A 23,724-nucleotide genomic window follows, 5' to 3' on the forward strand; every position below is an offset into this window, starting at 1 on the left:
AATATATAATAGAATGAAACTGAAACACCTGGTTTTAGAGCACAATAATTGATTGTGGTGACGGACAGTTCTGGTGGAAACAGGAAAGTTGAGGTGCACATTGAATTCTGCGTGATTTGATCAGCCGTGGTTTTATGTTTTTTGGATACAATCCGGGTTAGCACCCGAACATCCCTTTCAGACAGCTTCCTCTTACAGCGTCCACAGTTAATCCTGTTGGATGTGGTTGGTCCTTCTTGGTGGTATGCTGACGTTACCCTGGATACCGTGGCTCTTGATGCATCACAAATACTTGCTCTCTTGGTCACAGATGCTCCAGCAAGACGTGCACCAACAATTTGTCCTCTTTTAAACTCTGGTATGTCTCCCATAATGTTGTGTGCATTGCAGTATTTAGAGCAGAACTGTGCTCTTACCCTGCTAACTGAACCTTCACACTCTGCTCTTACTGGTGCAATAATGTGCAATTAATGAAGATTGAACACCAGGCTGCTCCAATTTAGCCATGAAACCTAAAATCCCACAATAAAATGATGACAGGTGTTTCAGTTTCATTGTCCAACACTTGTATATATAATATTGTGATTATACCACAGATTTAGGACCCTATTTTAGTGATCTATAGCACTCGAGGTATACTCGAGATTTGTGATCTACGACCGCAGCACGAACCTGTTATATAGTGTATTATTGCTTAAGTTACACACTGGATCCTGTTCACACCTGTTCACACTTTATGCAGGACACTGATTATAAAAAGATCACCCAGGAACTACAATAATATCAGGTGTGAACAAAATCGTATGGACAAAAAAAACAAGGGAGTGATAAAAGCAACCAGCTGAAATACATGTATCAGACCATTTTAACCAATATAATCTGATTAACAGTTCTACAGTAATCTCAGTATCTCTAATATAGGGAATTTTTGTTTTATTACTTTATATATTGTAGATTAAAATTGAAAACATCACAACTATGAAGGAACGCACAAAAAATATGTATTAAAAGCACTTTTTGGTAATTACACGATTCTACATGTCCCTCATAGTTCTGGGGTGGGTTTCCCGAAAACGATCAATCTTAGCGAATAACGAACGAACTAACGAATGACGTGTGTAAAGAACGAGCCAGTTCTGCGAGTGTTTCCCAAAGAGCTTCGCAACGTGAAAATTAACGAACGAGGTTAAAGAACGTCTTTGTTGACTCCTCCCTCGAAACAGCGCGCTCAATCGATCCACAAATATCGATTCAACACTGCAATATGCAGTATTTATTCACTATTACACCCTAAAAACGTAGAAATGTGTTGTAATTAACAACATTATACTCCTAAAGATACATATGACTAAATAAATACTCGAAAATCTAATCTATTTTAAAACATTAAACTTATTTTTACATTTTTAAAACTATTATTGTTAATATATATTATATTAATAGATATTATACTAATATTATTAACAGTAATATTGATAGTAATATTAATTTATTATTATTCTAATTTTTAATATTATAAAAATAATATAATAATACATATGTTCCTGTGTGTGTATATATATATATATATATATATATATATATATATATATATATATATATATATACATATTACATTTTAAACCAACAGAAATATGTTTTGTACTTTATACTGTGAAGCTCCAGCTCATCCTAAATCACCATCTCAGTTGGGTTTAGGTCAGGGGATTGTCAAGGCCATGCACCTTTTTGTCTACTAATTCCATTTGCGTCAATTAGTTTTCATGGTTTTAATATTAATCGACAATGTAAAAACAAAAAAAAAACATGGAATGAGACGTGTCCAACTTTTGACTGATATTTGCGAGCTGACACACCCCAGAGTTTGCCCAGATGAACTTGGTGACTTTGCAGCTTTGCTTAGACCGTGAGCATCATCTGCAGGAATTGACTGATTGCATTTCTTGCAGCATTAATGTCAAGACTTCTATCATCGCTAATCTGGATTTAAATAATTTACTCGTGGGTTTGATTGCCCAGTTAGACTACAAGCCACAGTTGGCATTATAATATAATATAATATAACTTATTCACTCATTTACTCACTCGTCAACCGCTTTATCCGTTAAGGGGCGCGGGGGGGGGGGGGGGGGGGGGTCGATGCTTGGTGGCTGGAGTCTATACCAGCCGGCATCGGGCTGAAGGCAGTATACACCCTGGACAGGATGCCAATCCATCACAGGGCAGACAGACACAGACAGACACACAGACACATTCACTCACACCTAAGGGGCAATTTTTATCCGACATATAATTAGCCTGAACTAATTTCTTTGGACTGTGGGAGGAAACCGGAGCACCCGCAGACACGGGAAATAATATAATATAATATAATATAATATAATATAATATAATATAATATAATATAATATAATATAATAATAATTATATAGTAATATAATTGATTATAATTAATAGTAATATAATATAATATAATAATATTAATAATTATATAGTAATATAATTGATTATAATTAATAGTAATGTAATATAATTGCTTCAAACACGGAAATTATCATTTTTCTTCCTCAAAATTGGCGGTCCCTGGTGTTTAAGGTGCTGAACTGCAAGTAGAGATCCCCTAAAGAAGCTCGTTAAAAATAACGACTGGGTGAGAGCACTCGTTAATCTGCGATCGAGTTTACGTAGTACTTTAGGTACGCACGGGTTTGGGAAACACTCTTTAATTAACGATCAATCTTAAGTACGAGTTAACGAAGTTCTTAGCGTTACGAAGCTTTCGGGAAACCCACCCCTGATGTCTTCAGTATCAGTATTGTAAAAATCTACAATATAGAAAATAATATATTTTTGAGGATCAAGTGTTATAGCTTGCTTGTCACAGATGATGAAACAGCAATTTAACAAGTTCCATTAACGCCATTCGCTGCTCCATTAGTGTCTCCATTACCTGTAAAACAGCAGAGAAGAACATCTAAAATATAATAATAATATATCTATTTAAACTCTTTCACCTTAAATATATTTATTTACAGATTTACAGTGTTTACTCTGTTTACAGTAAATCAGCCTAATGTGTTTTCAAAGCTTCGCCATGAACCATGTGGTATTGCTAGATGGTTGCTGTGGTGTTGCCAGTTGGTTGCTGTGGTGTTGCTAGGAGGTTGCTGTGGTGTTGCTAGGTTGTTGATGTGGGTTTTGCTAGGTGGCTGCTGTGGTGTTGCTAGGTAGTTGCTATAGTATTGCTAGGTGGTTGCTGTGGTGTTGCTAGATGGTTGCTGTGGTGTTGCTAGGTGGTTTCTGTGGTATTGCTAGGTGGTTGATGTGGTGTTGCTAGATGATTGATGTGGTGTTGCTAGATGGTTGCTGTTGTATTGCTAGATGGTTGCTGTGGTGTTGCCAGTTGGTTGCTGTGGTGTTGCTAGGAGGTTGCTGTGGTGTTGCTAGGTTGTTGATGTGGTGTTGCTAGGTGGTTGCTGTGGTGTTGCTAGGGAGTTGCTATAGTATTGCTAGGTGGTTGCTGTGGTGTTGCTAGATGGTTGATGTGGTGTTGCTAGGTGGTTTCTGTGGCATTGCTAGGTGGTTGATGTGGTGTTGCTAGATGGTTGATGTGGTGTTGCTAGATGGTTGCTGTGGTATTGCTAGATGGTTGCTGTGGTGTTGCCAGTTGGTTGCTGTGGTGTTGCTAGGAGGTCGCTGTGGTGTTGCTAGGTTGTTGATGTGGTGTTGCTAGGTGGTTGCTGTGGTGTTGCTAGGTAGTTGCTATGGTATTGCTAGGTGGTTGCTGTGGTGTTGCTAGATGGTTGCTGTGGTGTTGCTAGGTGGTTTCTGTGGTATTGCTAGGTGGTTGATGTGGTGTTGCTAGATGGTTGATGTAGTGTTGCTAGATGGTTGCTGTGGTATTGCTAGATGGTTGCTGTGGTGTTGCCAGTTGGTTGCTGTGGTGTTGCTAGGAGGTTGCTGTGGTGTTGCTAGGTTGTTAATGTGGTGTTGCTAGGTGGTTGCTGTGGTGTTGCTAGGTTGTTGATGTGGTGTTGCTAGGTGGTTGCTGTGGTGTTGCTAGGTAGTTGCTATAGTATTGCTAGGTGGTTGCTGTGGTGTTGCTAGATGGTTGCTGTTGTGTTGCTAGGTGGTTTCTGTGGTATTGCTAGGTGGTTGCTGTGGTGTTGCCAGTTAGTTGCTGTGGTGTTGCTAGGAGGTTGCTGTGGTGTTGCTAGGTTGTTGATGTGGTGTTGCTAGGTGGTTGCTGTGGTGTTGCTAGGTAGTTGCTATGGTATTGCTAGATGGTTGCTGTGGTGTTGCTAGGTGGTTTCTGTGGTATTGCTAGGTGGTTGATGTGGTGTTGCTAGATGGTTGATGTGGTGTTGCTAGATGGTTGCTGTGGTGTTGCTAGGTGGTTGCTGTGATGTTGCAAGGTGGTTGCTGTGATGTTGCAAGGTTGTTGCTGTGGTGTTGCTAGGTGGTTGCTGTGGTTTTGCTAGGTGGTTGATGTGGTGTTGCTAGGTGGTTGTTGTGGTGTTGCTAGGTGGTTGCTGTGGCATTGTTAGGTGGTAAAGATACACCAGCAGCTCAGTGGTGATGTTGGTAGATGGTTACTATGGTGTTTCTAGGTGGTTGCTATGGTGTTGCTAGGCGGTTGCTATGGTGTTGGTAGGTGGTTGTGTTGGTGTTGGTAGACGGTTGCTGTGGTGTTGCTAGGTGGTTGCTATGGTGTTGGTAGGTGGTTGCTGTGCTGTCCCCCTCAAATGTGTCCCTTAAAACTACTAAAAATGTCTGTTTTGTGAAAGTGTATGCTTACTTCTTCAAGGAAACGCTAATATTTGTAATAATGGTTGGTTGTGCGTTGCTTATTCAATTACAACATCAGTGCGGAGACGGTTTAGTTTATTAAAGTTTGGTTTATTAAATAAAATGCTGTAAATCAAATTTAGCTTTTTTTCCTTTTTCTCTGATTCAATATTAGATAGAAAAAAGGAAAGATTATTTGATTATTAAAAAAATAATAAATTGCAGCCCTACTTGTCAGCTATTTCCAATCTCCCCTACGTCCCCAACATTCAAACATAAATGTGTGTAAATTATACATATCTGTATGTAATATTTCTAATATTTGTAGTAAAAACCGTTACCTGTAGGAGAATATCCACAAAGTTTCTACAATTTCTTAATCACATCTTTTAAAAATGTATTAGATCAGATTTAATCAGATTACTGCATTATCTAATTATTTTTGTAGTTATTTGTGCATGTAAACTAATAATAATCAGATTATTAAGTGCATGCATACTGTATGTGAATAAAGTTACTGTAAATGTAAAAATAAACTATTTTTATTACTATGCAGAAGAGCATCTCCATTGGTGGCGGCAGCTGTCCCATTTGTCAATTCACGAAAAGTTGAAAAACAGCAGAAGAATAAATATATAAAAAAGATAAAACACGATGCAATACGATGTAATGAGGAAACAACTCATATTTCTAGTAATAAAGTAAAAATGCTAAAATGTACCCTGTAAATTCCATTTCTCCTCTTCTGCCACAAAACCGCTGTTCTACTACCTTTATATCCCATCTAAGACCTTGGGCTCTATTTTAGTGATCTATAGTGCACCAGTGAATTGCTTTAAAATACGCCGTGCACAGCTCGAAATGTGCAGAAGCCATTTATTAATTCATTTAATTATTAATTAGTATTTTCACAATATAAAGTGCACTTAAAATCCTTTAATTTTCCCAAAGAGCAGCATTAATTTTCCTGCAGCAGCATTAGCATTAGCCGCTAACTGTGCTAAGTGCTAGCTCTTTTGCCGTTCTGAGGTGGCTATTATCAGCCTGCAGTCTAATTATTTAGTACTGCATTAACAGAAGCTATGTGGGACGAACCGCTAGCTAATAGCGCCCTAGCTTACCGGAACATTCAGGGTTCCTCAGTGTAGCGCTGTCAGGCGGCATATGCTGCTTAGTGCTAGTGGTTGGCCGCTAATGCTAATGCTCCAGCCTTAGTGCTGGAGAAATTTGGGAATCTGAGCTTACTGTAAATAAATGGAAGTGCTTTACTCACTGAAGTTTCTAGTAAAATCATTACCTGTAGGAGCTAAAGAATATTCACTGTTGTCCGAATCTTCTCCATTAAGACAACCTGCACCTGTTCAATTAAAATGAATAGAATTAGAGTATAAATACAGCAGCTTACACTTACACATTCCTTCATCCTGCTGTAACAAAAGATACGCATCTAAACTATAAACACATCCTCTAGATACAGTGAACAGAAAACAAGAATTTTATAACAATAATAATAATGCAATGATTATATACTGTACATCAGTGAGCATTAGCATTAGCGCAGTTCAACTTACCTATTATATTCCTTTTTTTAAGAACAAAGATGACACACAACACTCCAGCCGTAATCAGAAGTGCTACAATAACAATCACAGCGACCGGTGTTGTATCGGGCGCCTCACCTTTGAATAAATGACAAAAATCACAATTCAGGTTATTAAATACAATTAGTAATTAGGCTGATAACTCTAAACTCTGAAAGACCAGAACTGCAACAGGTAACAGTAAGAAATATCATATTTACGAAAAAATGTAGTACCCCATTGTACGATTTTTGGTTCCTTGAGGGAGCTGTGAGTAAAAGAACAGTCGTATTGGACATTTTCCTTCTCCGGAATGTCCACAATCTTCCTCATCTGGAAGGTCGTATCCTCATTGGGTCTGACTCCAGAGGATGTGACTAGATGTTCAGGAATGGCAGTGCCGGACTTCCTTATAGTCATCACCACGTCTTTGGGGTAGAAGCCCGTGGCCAGGCAGGTCAGGGTTAACTTTCCTGGGGCAATCCTGGATCTTTTTGCAAACATGTAAAGTGCTGGTGGAGCTGAAGCAAAAACAAAATGAACAAGAATACATTTAAAATAACCGGATAACCCTCTCGAAAGAGTTCATCACTGAACCCAGTACAGTATAGTGAGTATCATCAGAACACTAACCAGATAACCGTCTTGAAAGAGAGCAACACTTAGCACAGTACAGTGAGCATCATCAGAACACTAACCAGATACCACCCTCGAAAGAGTGCATCACTCATCCCAATGCAGTGAGTACCATCAGAACAATAACCAAATGCCCCTCTCAAAAGAGTGCATCACTGAGCCCAGTACAATATAGTATCATCAGAACACTAACCAGATACCCCCTTTTGAAAGAGTGCTTCACTCAGCCCATCACAGTGATTACTATCAGAACACAAACCAGATACTCCTCTTAAAAAAGTGCATCACTCAGCCCAATACAGTGAGTATCATCAGAACACTAACCAGATACCCCTCTTGAAAGAGTGCATCACTGAGGCCAATGCATTGAGTACCATTAGAACACTAACCAGATTGAAAAGTGTGCATCACTGAACCTAATTCAGGGAGTACCATCAGAACTCTAACCAGATGCTACTCTTAAGAATCCATCACTCAGTCCAATACAGTAACTACCATTAGAACACTAACTAGATACCCCTCTCAAAAGAGTGCATCAATGAGACCAGTACAGTGAGTATCATCAGAACACTAATCGGATTCCCCTCTTGAGTCTATTGCTTAGCCCAGTACAGTGAGTATCATCAGAACACTAACCAGATACCTCTCTCGAAAGAGTGCATCACTCAGCACAGTACAGTATCATCAGTACACTAACCAGATACCCATCTCGAAAGAGTGCATCACTGAGCCCAGTAAACTATGAAAACACTAACCAGATTAGGGTTGGGCGGTATGACGGTATTTCGGTATACCACGGTATTTAAATATGGTGAAGGTATTGTAAAATAGTGACGGTATATTAACCACGTGACGTGCCAAACCTGAACTTTGAAAAACGGACGTTTAAGACATTCTGCGCATCCACAATGAAAGAGCAGTAGGAGGGGTAAGCAGTTGGAGCTCCCTGATTGGTTATGGGGTGGGGATTCTCAGTGAGGAGATCATACAGCAAAAACTCAATAAACTCTACAGGTTTCACTAATTTTCACCAAAATTATCGCCACAAATAACCACATTTGTGCTGAAGTGACAATAAATCCCTAACAACTAACCAACCAACCAACCACCGAAATGATCAAATTTATCAGTTTATCCTGCAGCATGGGGTGTTCAGTGTGTTACAGCTGTTTCCTTAAATATTCCTCATCTCCTATTTCACTCGCGCTCATATTCTAATACCGTACAGAATTCTGCAGTTTCCTCAGAGTTTTCTGTCATTATTTCGCAGCTAGCTTGAGCGCTGTAAATATAAGCAATTCCGCGGACTGCGAGGCGCTGCGCGCTGCACCGTATACCGCCATATAATCTGACGACGGTATGAAAAACTTCAATACCGCCCAACCCTAAACCAGATACTCCTCTTGAAAAAGGAAAGAGTGCATCACTCATTCCAATACAGTATCGTGAGTATCATCAGAACACTTACCGGATTTCCCTCTCGAAAGAGTGCATCACTCAGCCCAATACAGTGACTACCATCAGAACACTAACCAGATACCCCTCTCGAAAGAGTGCATCACTCAGCCCAGTACAGTATAGTGAGTATCATCAGAACACTAATCGGATACCCCTCTCAAAAGAGTTAATCACTGAGCCCTGTACAGTATAGTAAGTATCATTAGAACACTAACCAGATACCCCTCTTGAAAAAGTGCATCATTCATCCCAATACAGTGTGCATAATCAAAACACTACTCGGATTCCCCCTTTTGAATGTCTATTGCTATCGAATTCCCCTTTAGAGAGTCTATTGCTTAGCCCAGTACTCAGAATATCAACAGAAAACTAACAGGATACTCCTCTCAAGAGTGCATCAGTACCAGTGTGTATCACTTACAATATCACAATGTAGAAGCATTTCTTCCCAGTATCATGCAGTCCTTCTACAATCTGTACCAGCTTCACCTCAGGGTTACAATTTCAATGTTTCCAAAAATGGAAAAAACGGAAACTCACAGTGTTTTCGTAGTGTTTCTTTTCCGTACTCCATGAATTTGGTGAGCCAGTCCACACACTCTTTCTCCAGGTAGCCCTGGGTGTACTGGTTCAGGATGGCCACACCATCCCATTTCCTCTTGGTTTCTTCTGCAGCTGGAACCGGAGCGACCCAGACCCTGTGCGAATTATCAAAGGAGAGAAAATCTGATCCATCATAACTGTACTGATCAATCCCGTTCAGAAACTTCACCTCTCCATTGGACTCATCGATCTCACAGCCGTGTCTCCACTGAAGAACATGAAGATCTGAAAAGAAGGAGAAAATAAAGACCATCACAATCACTGACACAGATCACGAGAGAAGGAAACAATGAGATCTGATGAATCACTAACCAGTGTTACTGTGGTTCATCCTCTTCATCAGAATATCCATGTTGACCTTGAACCACTGTTCTTTACTCTTGCGAGACTGGGTTCCTTTTTCCCAGTAATCTTCCTGCATCTTCTCCATCATCCAGCTCTGTTTAGGAATCTTCTTCTGCTCCTTACTGTTGTAGTAGTCGATCTCTCGGTCATCCAGCAGCCCCAGAGCTGTGAACTGGTGGATTCCTGGTAGAGACACGTCTTTGTTGAGGGCGCTGTAAATGTAGAACAGGGAGTGTTTCTCTGGAGGAGATACTGTAAAGAAAATTTAAAACAGGGTTTTAAAAAGTCTTATGTTTACCAACATAAGACAACTATATTAAATGTATTGAGTTTAAAACATGTACAGTTAGGGGGTAACGGTACGTGTATTCTTTACAAACCGTCACGGTACGGGGTCACGGTTCGGTTCGTGTAAACGCATGCAGAATACACGGTACATAGGCAGTCTGTTGAGATTGCAAATCCAATGAACGTAACCCAGAAAATGTAGCTGTAGCACTGTTGCTATTAGCAACTCCCTACCGACTTAGCTCTTAGCCTGTGCTGAGAAGTTTAGTTCTGACTGGAAGTTGAAGCACACAAGCAGAAAGAGAGAGCAGAAACAGATCATTCAAACTGTCCACACAACCATTGCTGCGCCCAATACAGTCAGTGTCAGAACACTAACTGGATACCCCTCTCAGGAGTTTAATGCTGGTTAAGAGCTAAGCTGGTCAACTAGATGTCTCACCAGTACAGGGTATGATTTTTTTTGTCTGAACTTGAACATCATATACCAGTTTAGACTGAGTTCAAACAGAATGGTAAATACACCATTTTCTTCACACATAGAAAATGTATATATGTGGGCATTTGTTTCTTAATATGTGAAATACATTTTAAACATTTTAATTTTTTTTTAATTGCTTGCCAAATATTAGGGATTTTATTTTCTTACTTTTTACAAATGCAAATATATTTAGAAATGCATACTGGAAATATATTAATTTTCCATATGGGCTGAAACAGCCATTCAAACACTGTTTAGCACCACCGTAGATCGATGATCTAGACACTAAGATAATGTATGTAAATTTGACACTGTTGAATGCCTGCTTACCCATGTGTAAAGTAAATATGTGTAACATATGTGTATAGAAAACGTTGAAATGTATGAACATCTCAAATGTATTTTCTTATAATCTCATTAATCTAATTAAATAAACTGCATGACACTGGTCCGGATACAATATAAACCCAGTCGGGTGCTAAACAATCCAGCTGTGATAAAATAAATCTGTAAGTAAGTAAACAAACTAAATAAATGTGTAAATAAATTGATTATACTGATTGATTGATTAATAATAAAATAATGTAATTGGTCTGCCCACATAAAGAGAAATATATATAAAATGCATTTTAAATACATTCAAAAATGTATTATCCCTAATGTACTGCTACAAATTGCATTGTCATTTTGAGAATAAGCAATATATTTAAAGTGTACTTCGCATGTAAAGAAATACACATCATATACAATAATCTCATTAAATAAATTGGAGAACGCTCATCCTGACACTAAAGGAAACCAGTCGAGTGTTAATGCAGCATGCGCTGACAAATTTGTCTTATTTGTAAAAAAGTAATGAAACAAATAGATAAATAAATATATTTCAAATATAATGATACCATTGCTGGTCTGCACATATGGAAAAAAATATATGTGAAATGAATTTAGAAACCAATTTAAATGTTAAACATTAAAATGTCATAATACACAAAAATGTACTGCAACTGTTTCAAATATAATCAATATATTTGATTTTTTTGTACAGGTACACTTTTACAACATTATTCGCATTAAATAAGAAGCTAACACTTGATACTAAAGCAAACCATTACATTTCCTGTGACAAATGTGTCTAATATGTAGAAAAGTAATGAAACAAAAAAATGAATGAATATATTTCAAATTTAATGAAGCCATTGTTGCTGTTCTGCTCATATGGAAGAGAAATATATGTTAAATGCTTTTATATTTAAATAATATTTTTAAAAACGTTTTAAATTTCGCAGTCAATAAAAAATATATTTCCTTAATGTACAGTGCAACTGTTTGAGAAGCGTTTTACACATAATTAAGCGTTTTATGTAAATAAATAATGTATTAGAAGTGTATTTAAGTCTCATTTCACACACAAAGAAACACGTGTGTGTACAGTTAACGTTACACTTCTTTGTGTGGGTGTGATAGTGCCGTGTTTAACAATTACTGTAAAATACTCATTTATGACGAATTAACCTTATTAACCAATTATATTATTATTATAATTATTATAACCATTAACCAAATTAATTTAAGTATAGTCTATAATAATAATTGTGTTTGCTATAATCCTTTTATTCTGTGTATTTCAGGTATTTAGGAATATTAATATATATACTATATTTTAGTTTCCGTTTGTCGCGGTCGGTGTCGGGGTCGGTGTCGGGTGTTGGGTGTCGGTTCGGGACTTACCGCCGCGGGTTAGGACCCCCACCGTGCACACCACGATCACGAACAGGATCGCGTACAGCTCCATCCCTGCGCGCGCTCCGCTCCTGATCCGGTTAAATCGGTTTAAGAAGCGGATTTTTTCCCCTCAGAAAAGCCGCTGCTGGTTTTTCCGCTCTGAGCTCTGAGCTCTGAGTTCAAACTGCCCACGCTTCAGCGCGCATATTTACATATTTACCCGCCTAGAATTACAGTAAAACGGAGAAAACGCCCCTATATACTTAGAGATTATAGAATATTTAATATTTAATAATGCTGGAAACATCAGCGGTACGTTTATGATATCAATCATAAGAATTTTACAAACTATTATAGCACAAAAAGTAACAATGCTCAGATGTTTATTATAAAGAGGGAGAGATAAACAAATATAGAGAGTGATACAGAGAGAGAAAAAGAGGAAGAGAAAGATGATAGAGGGACAGACTGAGATGAGAGCGAGAGGAAGAGATAAATAGACCGACAGATGGAGAAATCAAGAAGAGAGAGAGAGAGAGAGAGAGAGAGAGACCGATAGAGGGGAAACCGAGAACAGGGTTCATACACGTTTTAACCAATACATTTCCATGATATTTTCATGGCAAAATTTTATGACCATACGATTTTTAAAACATCAGTGCAGACATGGACAATAAAACCAACAATCAACTAAAACTATAATCAAAATTGATAATAGTAGGCCTAAAATGTATTAAATAAAATACTGATACGCCGTCTTTAATAATAAAAATATAATATATATATATATTTTTGGTAGAACAAATTTCCATGACTTTCTAGGTATTTTTATTTTTCCAAAACTTATCCAGGCCTGGAAATTGCTATTGAATTGCTATGACCCTCACCCTGTGAGAAGAAAGAGAGATTTTTACTTTTACATGAACTTTAAAATATCATCAGAAAGGTGATGCACCAAATCTCATAAAAATAAAAACACACAAATAACACAGCTCATACATTAATAATCCAATGTACACACATCAACCACTGTCCCTAAACACACCAGTTAGCACATCGTTCCTCAGTTTATAATATGAGAACTCCACACTGATGATACCTGATCTGACCAGGGCTTTAAACAGCAGCTCAGGGTCCGTCACACCTTCATCTCAAAGGTTATTATTATGCTTGTGAGCCAGATTGCTAGCTTTGCTTGTCCAAACAGAAAGTTTGAAAGAAAGAGGAGGAGTAGCGTGGACCCAGAATAAACAAAGGCAAAGCAAAATAACCTCCAACGCTTCACACAATCCTGCCAACAGATACAGGGTGCACAGCAAACACGTGTTCTACAGTCTCAGGCCTCCCATAAAAAGCACAGCCGTCATCAATAAGGGGCTTCAGGTGAACAAGGAGCTTATTAGTGGCTAAGGCCCCATAGATGACCCTCCACTAGAGGTGGGCGGATCGATTTAAAACATTGATAGTATCGATACTAATGTTGGTATTTGGTATTGATCGATACTTGTGTGATAAGATCAATTCTTAAGTTTCAGTTTATCTTTGGTACAACTCCAGGCATTTACAGAGTGACCGACTGGCCGTACAATAGTGATGCGCAGATAGATTCTGAAATATCAATACCTCCAATACCACATCTTTATGCTCTAAAATCGATTTTCAAATCAAAATATCAATACTTTTGATACTTTAGTAATTTGAGGCAATATATATATCACTAACAGGAACACAGTGGAACGTAACTAAACTATTGAGATCTTGTCTAAATGGTAAGCTCTTGATGGGAATGTTCTCCTCCACCAGTCTTACACACTGCTTTTGGATAACTTTATGCTACTTTACTCCTGGTGCAAAAATTCAAGCAGTTCAGTTTGGTGGTTTGATGGCTTGTGATCATCCATCTTCCTCTTGATTATATTCCAGAGGTTTTCAATTTGGTAAAATCAAAGAAAAACATCATTTTTAAATGTGTACAAAAGGTACACATTTAGGGTATTTTTTGAAAAAAAAAAAGAAAAAATAAACTACATAAATATATAGTAAATAATTAAAAATATTATTTTTCATTTACTTTACAAAAAAAGTAATGTGGTAGAAATTACCTAATTACATGCAATTCAACTTTAATCAGACAGTGTGATTGATCTTTAGAAACTTAAGATTTGTCAGTGGATGTGTATCTTTTAAAAGTTACTGTTTAAAAAACAGAAACACAAAGAAAATAAGTAATTTGTAACTGTAATATTATTATTATTTTTATTATTAAATATAATATTAAATATGTCCTTATTTTTACGTCCATATGTTACACATACATATACAGTCAGTGACATTTCCTAAAGTATCAACAAAAGAAGTTATTTTCTACAGAGCCCCATTTTTTACAAACGTTAAAAGATCATATTAATTCAGGGACACGTGGATAAGCAAAAATTAAATCCTTTATTTATTAATAAAAACAGTACTCAGTGAAATTCAAAGTACAATATAATAAAGAATACAGCATCAGATCAAAAGCTGCCAATCTCCATAAACATCAAACCACACGTTTATATATCTGTTCTTATGCTACAAATTAAGGAAAAAGTGCATCAAGAAAAATATAGTAATATATAGATCTAATTTAAAAGCTAAAAAAGCAGCAGAAGATCATAAACATTTACACTGCTCCTACACTTTCTGAAACACTGGGCAGGTAAAGTAACCAGAAGTCCCTAGGAAATAAAATAATGCTACAGATGCCAGCGAATTAAAAGTTAAATACAAAATATGTAATGACAGGGTAAAAAACAATTCTGTACCGGGTTACTGATAGACAATCCTTTCAATTATAACGTTTCTCTATTTTTAAGAGGTAATTCTCTAATTTCTGGTTCAAATCCAGAGAATTCCAGCATAGATTTAACATTTTGACCAAATATGTAAACATAAAATACACTGTAAAAGAAAAATACAAATAAAATATATATATAAAAAAGTGCAATAGTTGATTTAAATGAAAAGGCTTTGGTAAAGTGGCTATATTCAGCTCATCCAGCAAATGTAAAAATGTGACAGAAAATAAAACAGTAAAAATACATATAATAAAAAATATAAACAGCTGATATTTAAACAGTAAGCACCTGGACTCAGACTCTGTTATATCAATATTAAGATGAAAATAAACGGCTATTATCTGCCACAATTTAAACAGTTTGAGTCACAGAGTAACACTTAATATAACACTCAATTTCCCTTCTGTCTACATTCAATGCATAAGCACTAAAATATATCAAATATACACATTAAAAACACAGCACTCAATGCGATCTGAGGATGCTTATTAATAAAGTAAACTGAAATTAAAACGTTATAGATCAGAACATCTTAACTCAAGTATTCTGAACAACACAACAGGTAATACAATATTACTGCAATACACACGTTAATCAGTATGGTGGGGAAATGTGAGAAAGCAAACTGATAATGAATTATTCCAGTCTAATTTTTAACAGCTTGCTAAATTACATTAAAATAAGAGGTATATGTAATTTTTACCTTTTTTTCTTCTGTTGTAACTTTATCCCAGTGCATTATTAAGCTGTGTGTGTGTGTGTGTGTGTGTGTGTATTGCCCAGGCTTGCTGCAGAGAATTTAAAACTTTTCTCAAACTTCATGTTAGAAATGTAAAGAAAAATGCTGGAAAATTCAGTCAAAACCAGCAGAAAATATCAAATGACATGTGTTAGCATCACCAAAAACGTACATTTCTACCATTCCTTAAACACACATCCTTTCATTTTGGTAGATCAGTATGTAAACTGTATCAAACTGATAAGTATTTGTTACAATAGAAAAATAAAACTAAATATTTGGTACAGAAACCTTCTCCAGATCTCTGTTTCGCTGGGCAACATTGAGTTTTAGCTCCTTCAGGTCTTCAGGTCTGGAGACTGGCTAGGCCGCTCCAAGAACTTAAAATGCTTCTTACAGAGACATTACAGGGTCATTGTCATGTTGGAAGACCCAGCCACAACCCATATTTAATGCTCTTTCTGAGGGAAGGAGGTTGTTGGCCAAAATCTTGCGCTACATGACCTCATCCATCCTCCCTTAAACATGGTGCAGTTTGCTCCCAACAATACAGTAAAGTGTCCTTAGACAGATATTTGATCTTGGTCATGGTGGAGAGGCTGGAGTGTGATTGGTGGATTTTTACGAGTTTAAACAGGTGTAATTAATACAGGTTTGCCATAATGGATCGCGCCAGACGACGCGGGGGGGCGTGAACTGTATGAGGTATGCTTGGGCACAGTTCTGTACTGCTTGAGTGGGTCTCAAGCGTAAACCCCAAAACAATGGAAGAAAGTATGGCAACTAATGGAATTAAGGAAATACAGAAGCTAGAAGTTCGTGGGCAGCAAATAGGTCTCGGGCGTGAGTGCGGATGTAGCTGTGATAGACATGGGAGGACCAGCGGCCGAGGATCTGAATGGTGTGGTCAGGTAAACCTTGGTGAGAAGCTGTAGTGGCTGCTCCGATTCTGAGAGAATGGGCGGAGAAATGTGCGGGGTTGAATCCACTGAGGTTGAGTACGTTCTTGAGGTGATAATGAAACCAATGACTGGTAGCAGGGGAACCGGATTCGCTGATAAACAGGGGGTCATGAGGACGAGCACCTTGGGAGAGACGGAACTGGAGGTAGAGCTGGAGAGGTTCGTAAGGACTGAGAGATGAACGAAGTCTGAATATGTAAACTGGAGTATATATACCAAATTGGTTAGTTTTGCTTCTCTTGATGTTGAAAATGAGGGTGTCGGTGTCCAGGATGGTGATATCAGACAGACAGGGGTGGAGAGAGGGATGATGAGTGGTGGAAGGAGTGGTAAATTCTGAAACTCTGAGAAAACCAAAGAAAGCTAGCTCAAGGTTTGAGAAATGTTGGGAGAATATTGTCCGGAACGTAGAGTGGAAATGCAGCAGGAGAGAATGTGAGAGGTTAGGGGAAGACGTTTGTGAGTGAGAGGAGGTTAGCTCCTTTTAATGCCTTTTAAAAGCAGTGTGATCTGAGGATGACTAATGAAAGGATGAGGTGAGCCATGGAGGAGTTTATGAAAGAAGTTGATAGCTGACAGGTAAACTTTGAGGGAGGATGATCGAATGAAGAGGCGGGAGCTGGTAAAGGTGAGGAAGTTGGCCGTGCTAAATAGATCAAAGGAGGGAAAGGGGATTGAAAGAAAAACGTGGAACCGACGAAAACATTGCCATCCTGTCCAGTAAGTTGAAAGAGTGTTAGGGGAAACGGCGTTAAGAATGAGGTCCTGGGATTGGAGAGTCAAATTGTAGAAGGCATGTGCAGCGGGAAGATGGTGTCCGAATAAGGTGGAACTGGGGTTGGATGAGGGTCTGAGAGTGGAGCCAAGGTCCTGAATTTCTGAAATTGGAAACGAGACAGAGAATCAGCAATGGGGTTAGATGAACCAGGAATGTGAACAGCTTTGAGAATGAACTGATGCATGATGGAGTGCCACGTGAGCCTCTGGAGCAATGGCATTAAGGACGGGGAATTTGACCGACCCTTGTTGATTGCGTTTACTACGGCTAGATTATCAGAGTGTGTGAAAATGACGCGTCGCGTCCATTCGTGTCCCCATAGCAGGGCAGACAAGCCTCATCCAGGGTGACGAACTGAAAGTAGGATGTAGCTGAAGAAGCGAGGAGGAGGAGATGGGAAATGAAAGCGCGACCTTGTGGGATGATGCGCATGGCGAAATTCAGATGCCCGAGAAGCGACAGGAGCTGCTGCTTGGTGCAACGAGGCTGTTGCAGAAACTCTGAGAGAACTTGGGAGATGCAAGTTTGCTTATCGCGGGGAAGAGAAGCCTGTAAGTTGACAGAGTCCAGCAAAATCCCCAAAAATTCAAGCGATGTAGACGGACCAACGGTCTTTTCGGCGGACAGCGGAAAGCCCAGGCGGTGAAAAACTGATGCTAGGGAGGTGATGCAAAGAGCGGGCGGAGAAGACGGGGCGTCGAGGACCAGAAAGTCGTCCAGCAGGTGCACGACATAGGGAATGCGACACACGTTGAGCAGGATCCAGGACAGTGCCTCAGCGAAACAGTCAAATATCTTGGGGCTGCTCTTACAGCCGAAAACGAGCCGGGTGGTGAAGTAGTAACGCCCCTTCCAGCGCACGCAAAATAGGTGCCAAAAGTCAGGATGGATGGGTAAGACCTTAAAAGCTGAGACGATATCTGCTTTGGCCATCCAAGTGCTGCGTCCGACGAGTTTGATGAGGGAAATCGCATCATCGACGCGGGCATAGCACAAAGAAAACTCGTCACTGGGCACCAGGCTATTGACGGAAGGAACAAAAGAGCCATGGGGAGCGGATAAGTCGATGATGAGGCGTTTCTTCCCCGAGTATTTGCGCGTGGCAATGCCGATGGGATTAATCCGAAAAGTAGAAAAAGGGGGAGAGGAAAAGGGGCCGACCATGAAACCATCAGAAACCTCCTTGGCGAGGAGAAAGGAGACAACGTCGGGTTCAGATTCTGCTGACAGGAGATTGGGAGCCGAGAAAGAAAAGTCCGGCAATGAAACGAGCCCAGGAGAAAAACCGAAAGTGAAACCATCGAGTAGGTAGCGTACAGATACAGGGTCAGGGTGAGAAGACAGGCAAGCAGCGAGTTCAGGTACGTTTACCGGGGTTGACAGATAGCGGAGCAGTCAGCTCCGCCCGAACTTGGGGGGATGGTGGGGCCAGGAAGGGCGGGCGTGAGCCTGAGCGCAATAGGAGCAGATGTGCAGGAAACGACACGAAGATGCACGGCACCCGTTCATGTTAAAATTATTGCACACAGCCTGAGTCCCGAGAAAATAAAGGCGCCTTCCGCGCGAATCGCGAGAACTGCAGGTATTGAGACGCGGTGCAGCCGAAGGTGCGCCGGCAAAGGGGAGTGAAAGGAGAGAGGGGGGGGGCAGGAGAAGGAGCGGTGACAGGAGCAGAGATCACCAGTGAGCAGGCTGAGACGGGGTGTGACGGCTGACCGCACAGTTCGCAGGAGAGGGAAGGACGGCCAGCGAAAATACGGCAATAAAGCTCGAGGTTCAGGGTGCCCCAATAGGTAGCGATGTTCCATTGCTGCAGGCGCGCAGCCGCCTGTGCGGAGAAGAGGCGATGGTATTCATAAAATCCCGATCCTCCGTATCGCACAGCCATGTCAAGGATGATGGACAGGTAATCATCGAGTTCCTGCCGGCGGGCAGGGAAAACAGCGCAGATAACATCGCGGAAGGTAGAAAACGCGAGAGCGAACTCAGGCACGGTAAGGATCTTGGAGGCGCGGGATTCAGAAGATCCGAGCGTGAGCGATACGCCCCCGACATCGAGAAGGCGGGGCGCCGCAGCGGCAGCTGATGGACGTAGGAGAGAGGAAAGTCCGCACCTTGCAGAATTCGCTGGCGTAGAGATGGCTGAACCAGAGGAGGGCAGAAGGAGCGGGCGCCGGCTGGAGGCGGAGCGGGAGCTGCGGTGGAGAGGGAGAAGGAGCCGTCGTGGACCTGAGGAGTGGGGAGGAGAGGCTGGGCAGCTTGTACACTCGGAGCACCTGAGGAGAGAGTGAAAGGAAGAGAAAGTGATGTTAGCTGCTGAACGGCCTGGGGGGGATCAGAGGAAATGGGAACAGGGGGGGCTTGGGGAACTCGGGGGGCTTGGGGGACTCGGGGGGCTTGGGGGACTCGGGGAACTCGGTGGACGGGGGGGTTGTGGGCGGGAACGGGAACCAAGGGGGCGGAAACAGAAACGGGGGGGAAAAAGGAAGAAACGAGGCCACTGGCGGGAAGAGCGGAAAACTCAGGAGGGGGCAAAGAGGAGAGAGAAGGAAGAGGAGCAACGAAGGGAGGAGAAAGGCGAGAAAAGACAGAAGAAAGAGTGGTAATGGGCCGGGTGGAAAGGGAGGGGCCCGCCTCTCCGGCGGGGGGGGGTGGAGCGGCTGGAGGGAGTGTGGGCGGGGCGGCCGCGCCGCCTGGGTGAAGTTGAGGTGACGTCGCGGGGGATCTTCGGATGGCGGCGTCTGAGGAGAGTAAGAGAGAAAAGAGGGTCCTCTTAGGAGCGGAACGGGCGAAATGGATCCTGCGGTCCCTGAGGACCTTCTGCAAACTAGGGCTGGCCCGAATAGCGTTTTTTGAGCTCCGGATATTCGGCACTGATTCGAAGCGAATATTCGAATATTCGTTTTTAAAAAAAGAGGTAAAAAAAAAAAAAAAAAAAAAAGGAAATCACGGCCCCTTTAATCCACTGAAAAATGTTCAATTTGCTCTGACCGACGAGACATATTCACCCCGGATTTTTGGTGTTTTTATCCCGGATTTTTGTGTTTTCACCCCATATTTTTTCTGTGTTTTTAGCCCAGATTTCTTTGTTTTCATCCCGGAATTTCTGCTGCCCCACACCGCGGCTTATCCGCTGCGTAAGCAGGCTAGGAGGCTGCTGCACGGTTTCTCCGCTGCGCAAGCCAGCCCAGTAAATTGCTGTTTGTGTTTTCACACTTAGGCTATTTGCTTAAAAAAACAAACAAAAAAAAACGTTTGTTCAGGAAGTATTTTATATTCTTAAACATTGTTAATTATATTAGAGGACAGTCATTGTAAACTGTACTTGGTCTATTTCGGTTAAAGGATTGTGCAGGGCATATTACTGATTTTGTATTTTTGCACTTGGGCTATAAGCTCAATATTAAATATTTCGTTTGTTTAGAAATTATTTTATATTTTTAAACCATGTTAAATTATATTAGAGTAGAGGAAAGTCATTGTTAATGACGTTATTGTACTTGGTCTATTTCGGTTTAAGCATTGTGCAGGGCATAGCCGTATTACTGATTTTGTATTTTTGCACTTGGGCTATAAGCTCAATATTAAATATTTCGTTTGCTTAGAAATTATTTTATATTTTTAAACCATTTTAAATTATATTAGATAAGAGGAAATTCGTTCAAACATCTTTTTTGTAGGCCAGGCTTTTGTAACCGATTTAGCCCCTACTGTTGCCACATTACCCCTTACGTTTTATTATATAAATCAGTTTCGAAGAGCCTGCATTTTTTTTATCATGTATAATAGAGGTCTGCGCGAGACTGATTTTTAAACCCACTCTTCCACGCTCCCGCGTTTCTGTCTCGTTACCGCTCCGCAAAAAAATAGCTTCTTTTAATCCCGCGCCCGCCCGCCACATACACATTTCTGCCGCTCCCGCCCCACGTTCCTAATATAAATTAAATAAACTACATTTAATGCTTCAAATTTACTTATATATTTATTAAAACAGCAGCGCTGAATAGTGTGGTCCCGTTCCTTACCCCAGTCCAAACACCATCGGTGTGTGCGTGTGTGTGTCGGTCCATCCTGCGCGTTGAGAGTTTTCTTTAGGTTTTTTTTTTTCTTTTACAATTATTACAGTTTTCTTGCTCCCGCATCGTCTGGATTAAACTCCCGCTCCAGCCAATAACAGTTCAGTTCTGTCCCGCGCGCAAGATATTCTGACGGGACCCGCGAAAACAGAAGTGGTTAGAGTGAGGTGGAACTCTGGAAAGGAGAAAAAAAACGAATATCCGAATACCAAAATTAAAAACCGAATACCTACTCAACGAACGAATATCCGAATACCCGAATATTCGGGTCCAGCCCTAGTAATTACTCCTTAATGTTAAATAACTCTCAATATATTATTTATTCAATCAAATATTACAGTTGCATGGACAAAATGGTTGCTTGTTGCTCTATTAACATAAATCCTTTTAATTTGTCATGTTATGAAATCCAAAAACTCCATCAATCAAGAACCAAACTATTCAAGTGAATAGAAATGACATAAAATACAAGTTATATTAACTTTGATCAAAGCATTTGATACTGAAAAGAGGCTTAATAAATATATAATCAAAAATTGTGAGCTGTTAAGAACATTTAGCATTTAGTGATAGATTTAGCGTTTCCTCAGATTTAGCAGTTCCTCATCCAACCACTAGTTGGAGCTGCAGCAGCAGCAGCAGCACAAGCCCGCAGTCTTTACTGAGTCAGAGCTACAGCCCAGCCACGGGCTACAGGGCTCAGCTGAGCCAGTCTGGAGCGTTTTTAAATTTTTTAAGTTCTTCTGTGTATGAAATAAAGATTTTAACCCCACTAACCGGATAATACAGCTCTCTACAGTTCATCTTTCAGCCCAAGCAGCTAACAGCAGCAGTTTAGAGCAGCCGTCACGGAGTCACTGCTGGGATTACATTATAAACAGGTCAGTCAGCGCGCTGCTAACCTCAGGATGTTTATAACTACGGAGTTTAGTGCACACACCACGGCAGCATGGTTAGACTGTTGAAGGCTACTGGAGACTATTAAAGTCTATCTCCAATAGACTTTAATAGTCTCCAGTAGCCTTCAACAGTCTAACCTCCAGTTATTGAAAGGGTTATTGGGGGCAGAAATCAGTAAAGGCTGGTTAGATAAGTGATTCACGTCCTCGTCCTTTGCTGAGGTGAAACTGCGACTAGCGCTGTCACAGTGATGTTTATTAACGTACTTAAAACAGATTTTGTCAGCTATTGTCTTATAAATATTTACACAGAACTTATATCTCTCCTAAAAAGCGTTTATTTTGGTCAGTAACACTCTTCGTAACACAAAAGGCATACCGGTCTTTCGCCTTGAAGCACAGCCGTCCGTCTGCATCAGCTTCTCTTTTTCTGGACATTATGGGATAAACATTTGTATGTCTCAATTACACCCGCGAAGTTACGCCTTCCCTCCGGCAGGGTTTCCACATCAATGACTACACTGCCGTGTAGTGGCAGTAAGCCGTAACTTCGCGGGAAATACAATCGACAAGCATTGTGGGAAATGTAGTTTTTGGTCAAAGAACGCTTCTGACCTATTTATTATAGACACTAAGATTTTACAAGCTCTCGCTTTGTGGCCTTGTGTTTGACACATGTGGGTTACAGGCTAATGCTAATACTGCTGCTGCTCCAGCCTTAGTGCTGGAGAAACTTCACTGAAAACTCATCCTTATAACTCTGTACTTCAGCAGAGTGTCTTTACTTCTTTACTTTACTGCTCCTTAATACCTGACTGGTAGAATTCATACATAAGGAGCACCGGCTTATAAGGATCATATTATTGCTCCACAGTCCTGCTCTTTTTTGCTATTTGCAAATATTATAGACCCATATTTTATTCATAACAGGACGTAGAACACACATCAGATGTTGAAAGTTGGGACAGGATAACAGCATTGCATTCATATAAGAAGAGTCTTGGGCTGAATTGGGAAATATTTGGCATTCATAAAAGGAAAAGTCTGGTAAAGAAGAGCCAGGACTTTTGATCAGATAGAATCAGACACCAATGTAAAACTCCAGCACTGCTCTCCTCACTTCTTTTACACACTGCTGCTAACAGAAGAGGAGATGCTGCACCATGGTAAACATGGCCCTGTCCCAACTTTACTGAGACGTGTTGCTGCTGCATTAAGTTCTATCTGATTTATATGAAATAGTAAATCTGATATGTGTTCTATAAGTTCTATTGTGAAATATTTATGGGTCCACACAATTTACTAGTCATTGCATTCTGTTTTTATTTACACGTTTACACATTTTGCACAACCTCTTAATTTTATGGGAATTTCTGATCAAATTTCTGAATTAATTAAACCACATTCAGTTAAGTTTATGTGCTGAGGCTGTATTGGATGTTTTACAGTGAGTAAAACATCACTGCAAGGGATTAACTGGACAGTGACCGCTGCCAATCACCACAAGAGATGCATCAATCAAGACAAACTGAAGG

At 40.2% G+C, this 23,724-nt stretch overlaps 1 protein-coding gene and 1 pseudogene across 1 annotated transcript; both read right to left on the reverse strand.

Moving 5' to 3' along the window:
• Positions 1-2,878: 2,878 nt before the first annotated feature.
• Positions 2,879-11,971, reverse strand: LOC125788850 (class I histocompatibility antigen, F10 alpha chain-like). The gene is made up of 5 exons (XM_049472727.1): positions 11,908-11,971; positions 9,378-9,662; positions 9,003-9,290; positions 6,615-6,889; positions 2,879-2,950 (listed from the first exon to the last, which is right to left on the reverse strand). The coding sequence occupies exons 1-5, from the start codon at positions 11,969-11,971 to the stop codon at positions 2,879-2,881; spliced, it is 984 nt and encodes a 327-aa protein (XP_049328684.1).
• A 4,295-nt stretch (positions 11,972-16,266) lies between these two features.
• Positions 16,267-17,336, reverse strand: LOC125788851 (uncharacterized; annotated as a pseudogene).
• Between the last annotated feature and the right edge of the window lie 6,388 nt (positions 17,337-23,724).

Source organism: Astyanax mexicanus, unplaced genomic scaffold (assembly GCF_023375975.1).
Source record: "Astyanax mexicanus isolate ESR-SI-001 unplaced genomic scaffold, AstMex3_surface scaffold_31, whole genome shotgun sequence".
Classification (NCBI taxonomy): domain Eukaryota; kingdom Metazoa; phylum Chordata; class Actinopteri; order Characiformes; family Acestrorhamphidae; genus Astyanax; species Astyanax mexicanus.

What these genes read in the sequence shown, in the direction of transcription:
- LOC125788850 (XM_049472727.1), bottom strand. Translation starts at nt 11,971, where the DNA reads ATGGAGCTGTACGCGATCCTGTTCGTGATCGTGGTGTGCACGGTGGGG. An exon ending in GGGGGTCCTAACCCGCGGCG is followed by an intron (nt 9,663 to 11,907) that starts GTAAGTCCCGAA and finishes TTTTCTTTACAG; the next exon opens with TATCTCCTCCAGAGAAACAC. An exon ending in AGAAACACTACGAAAACACT is followed by an intron (nt 6,890 to 9,002) that starts GTGAGTTTCCGT and finishes TTTTTGCTTCAG; the next exon opens with CTCCACCAGCACTTTACATG.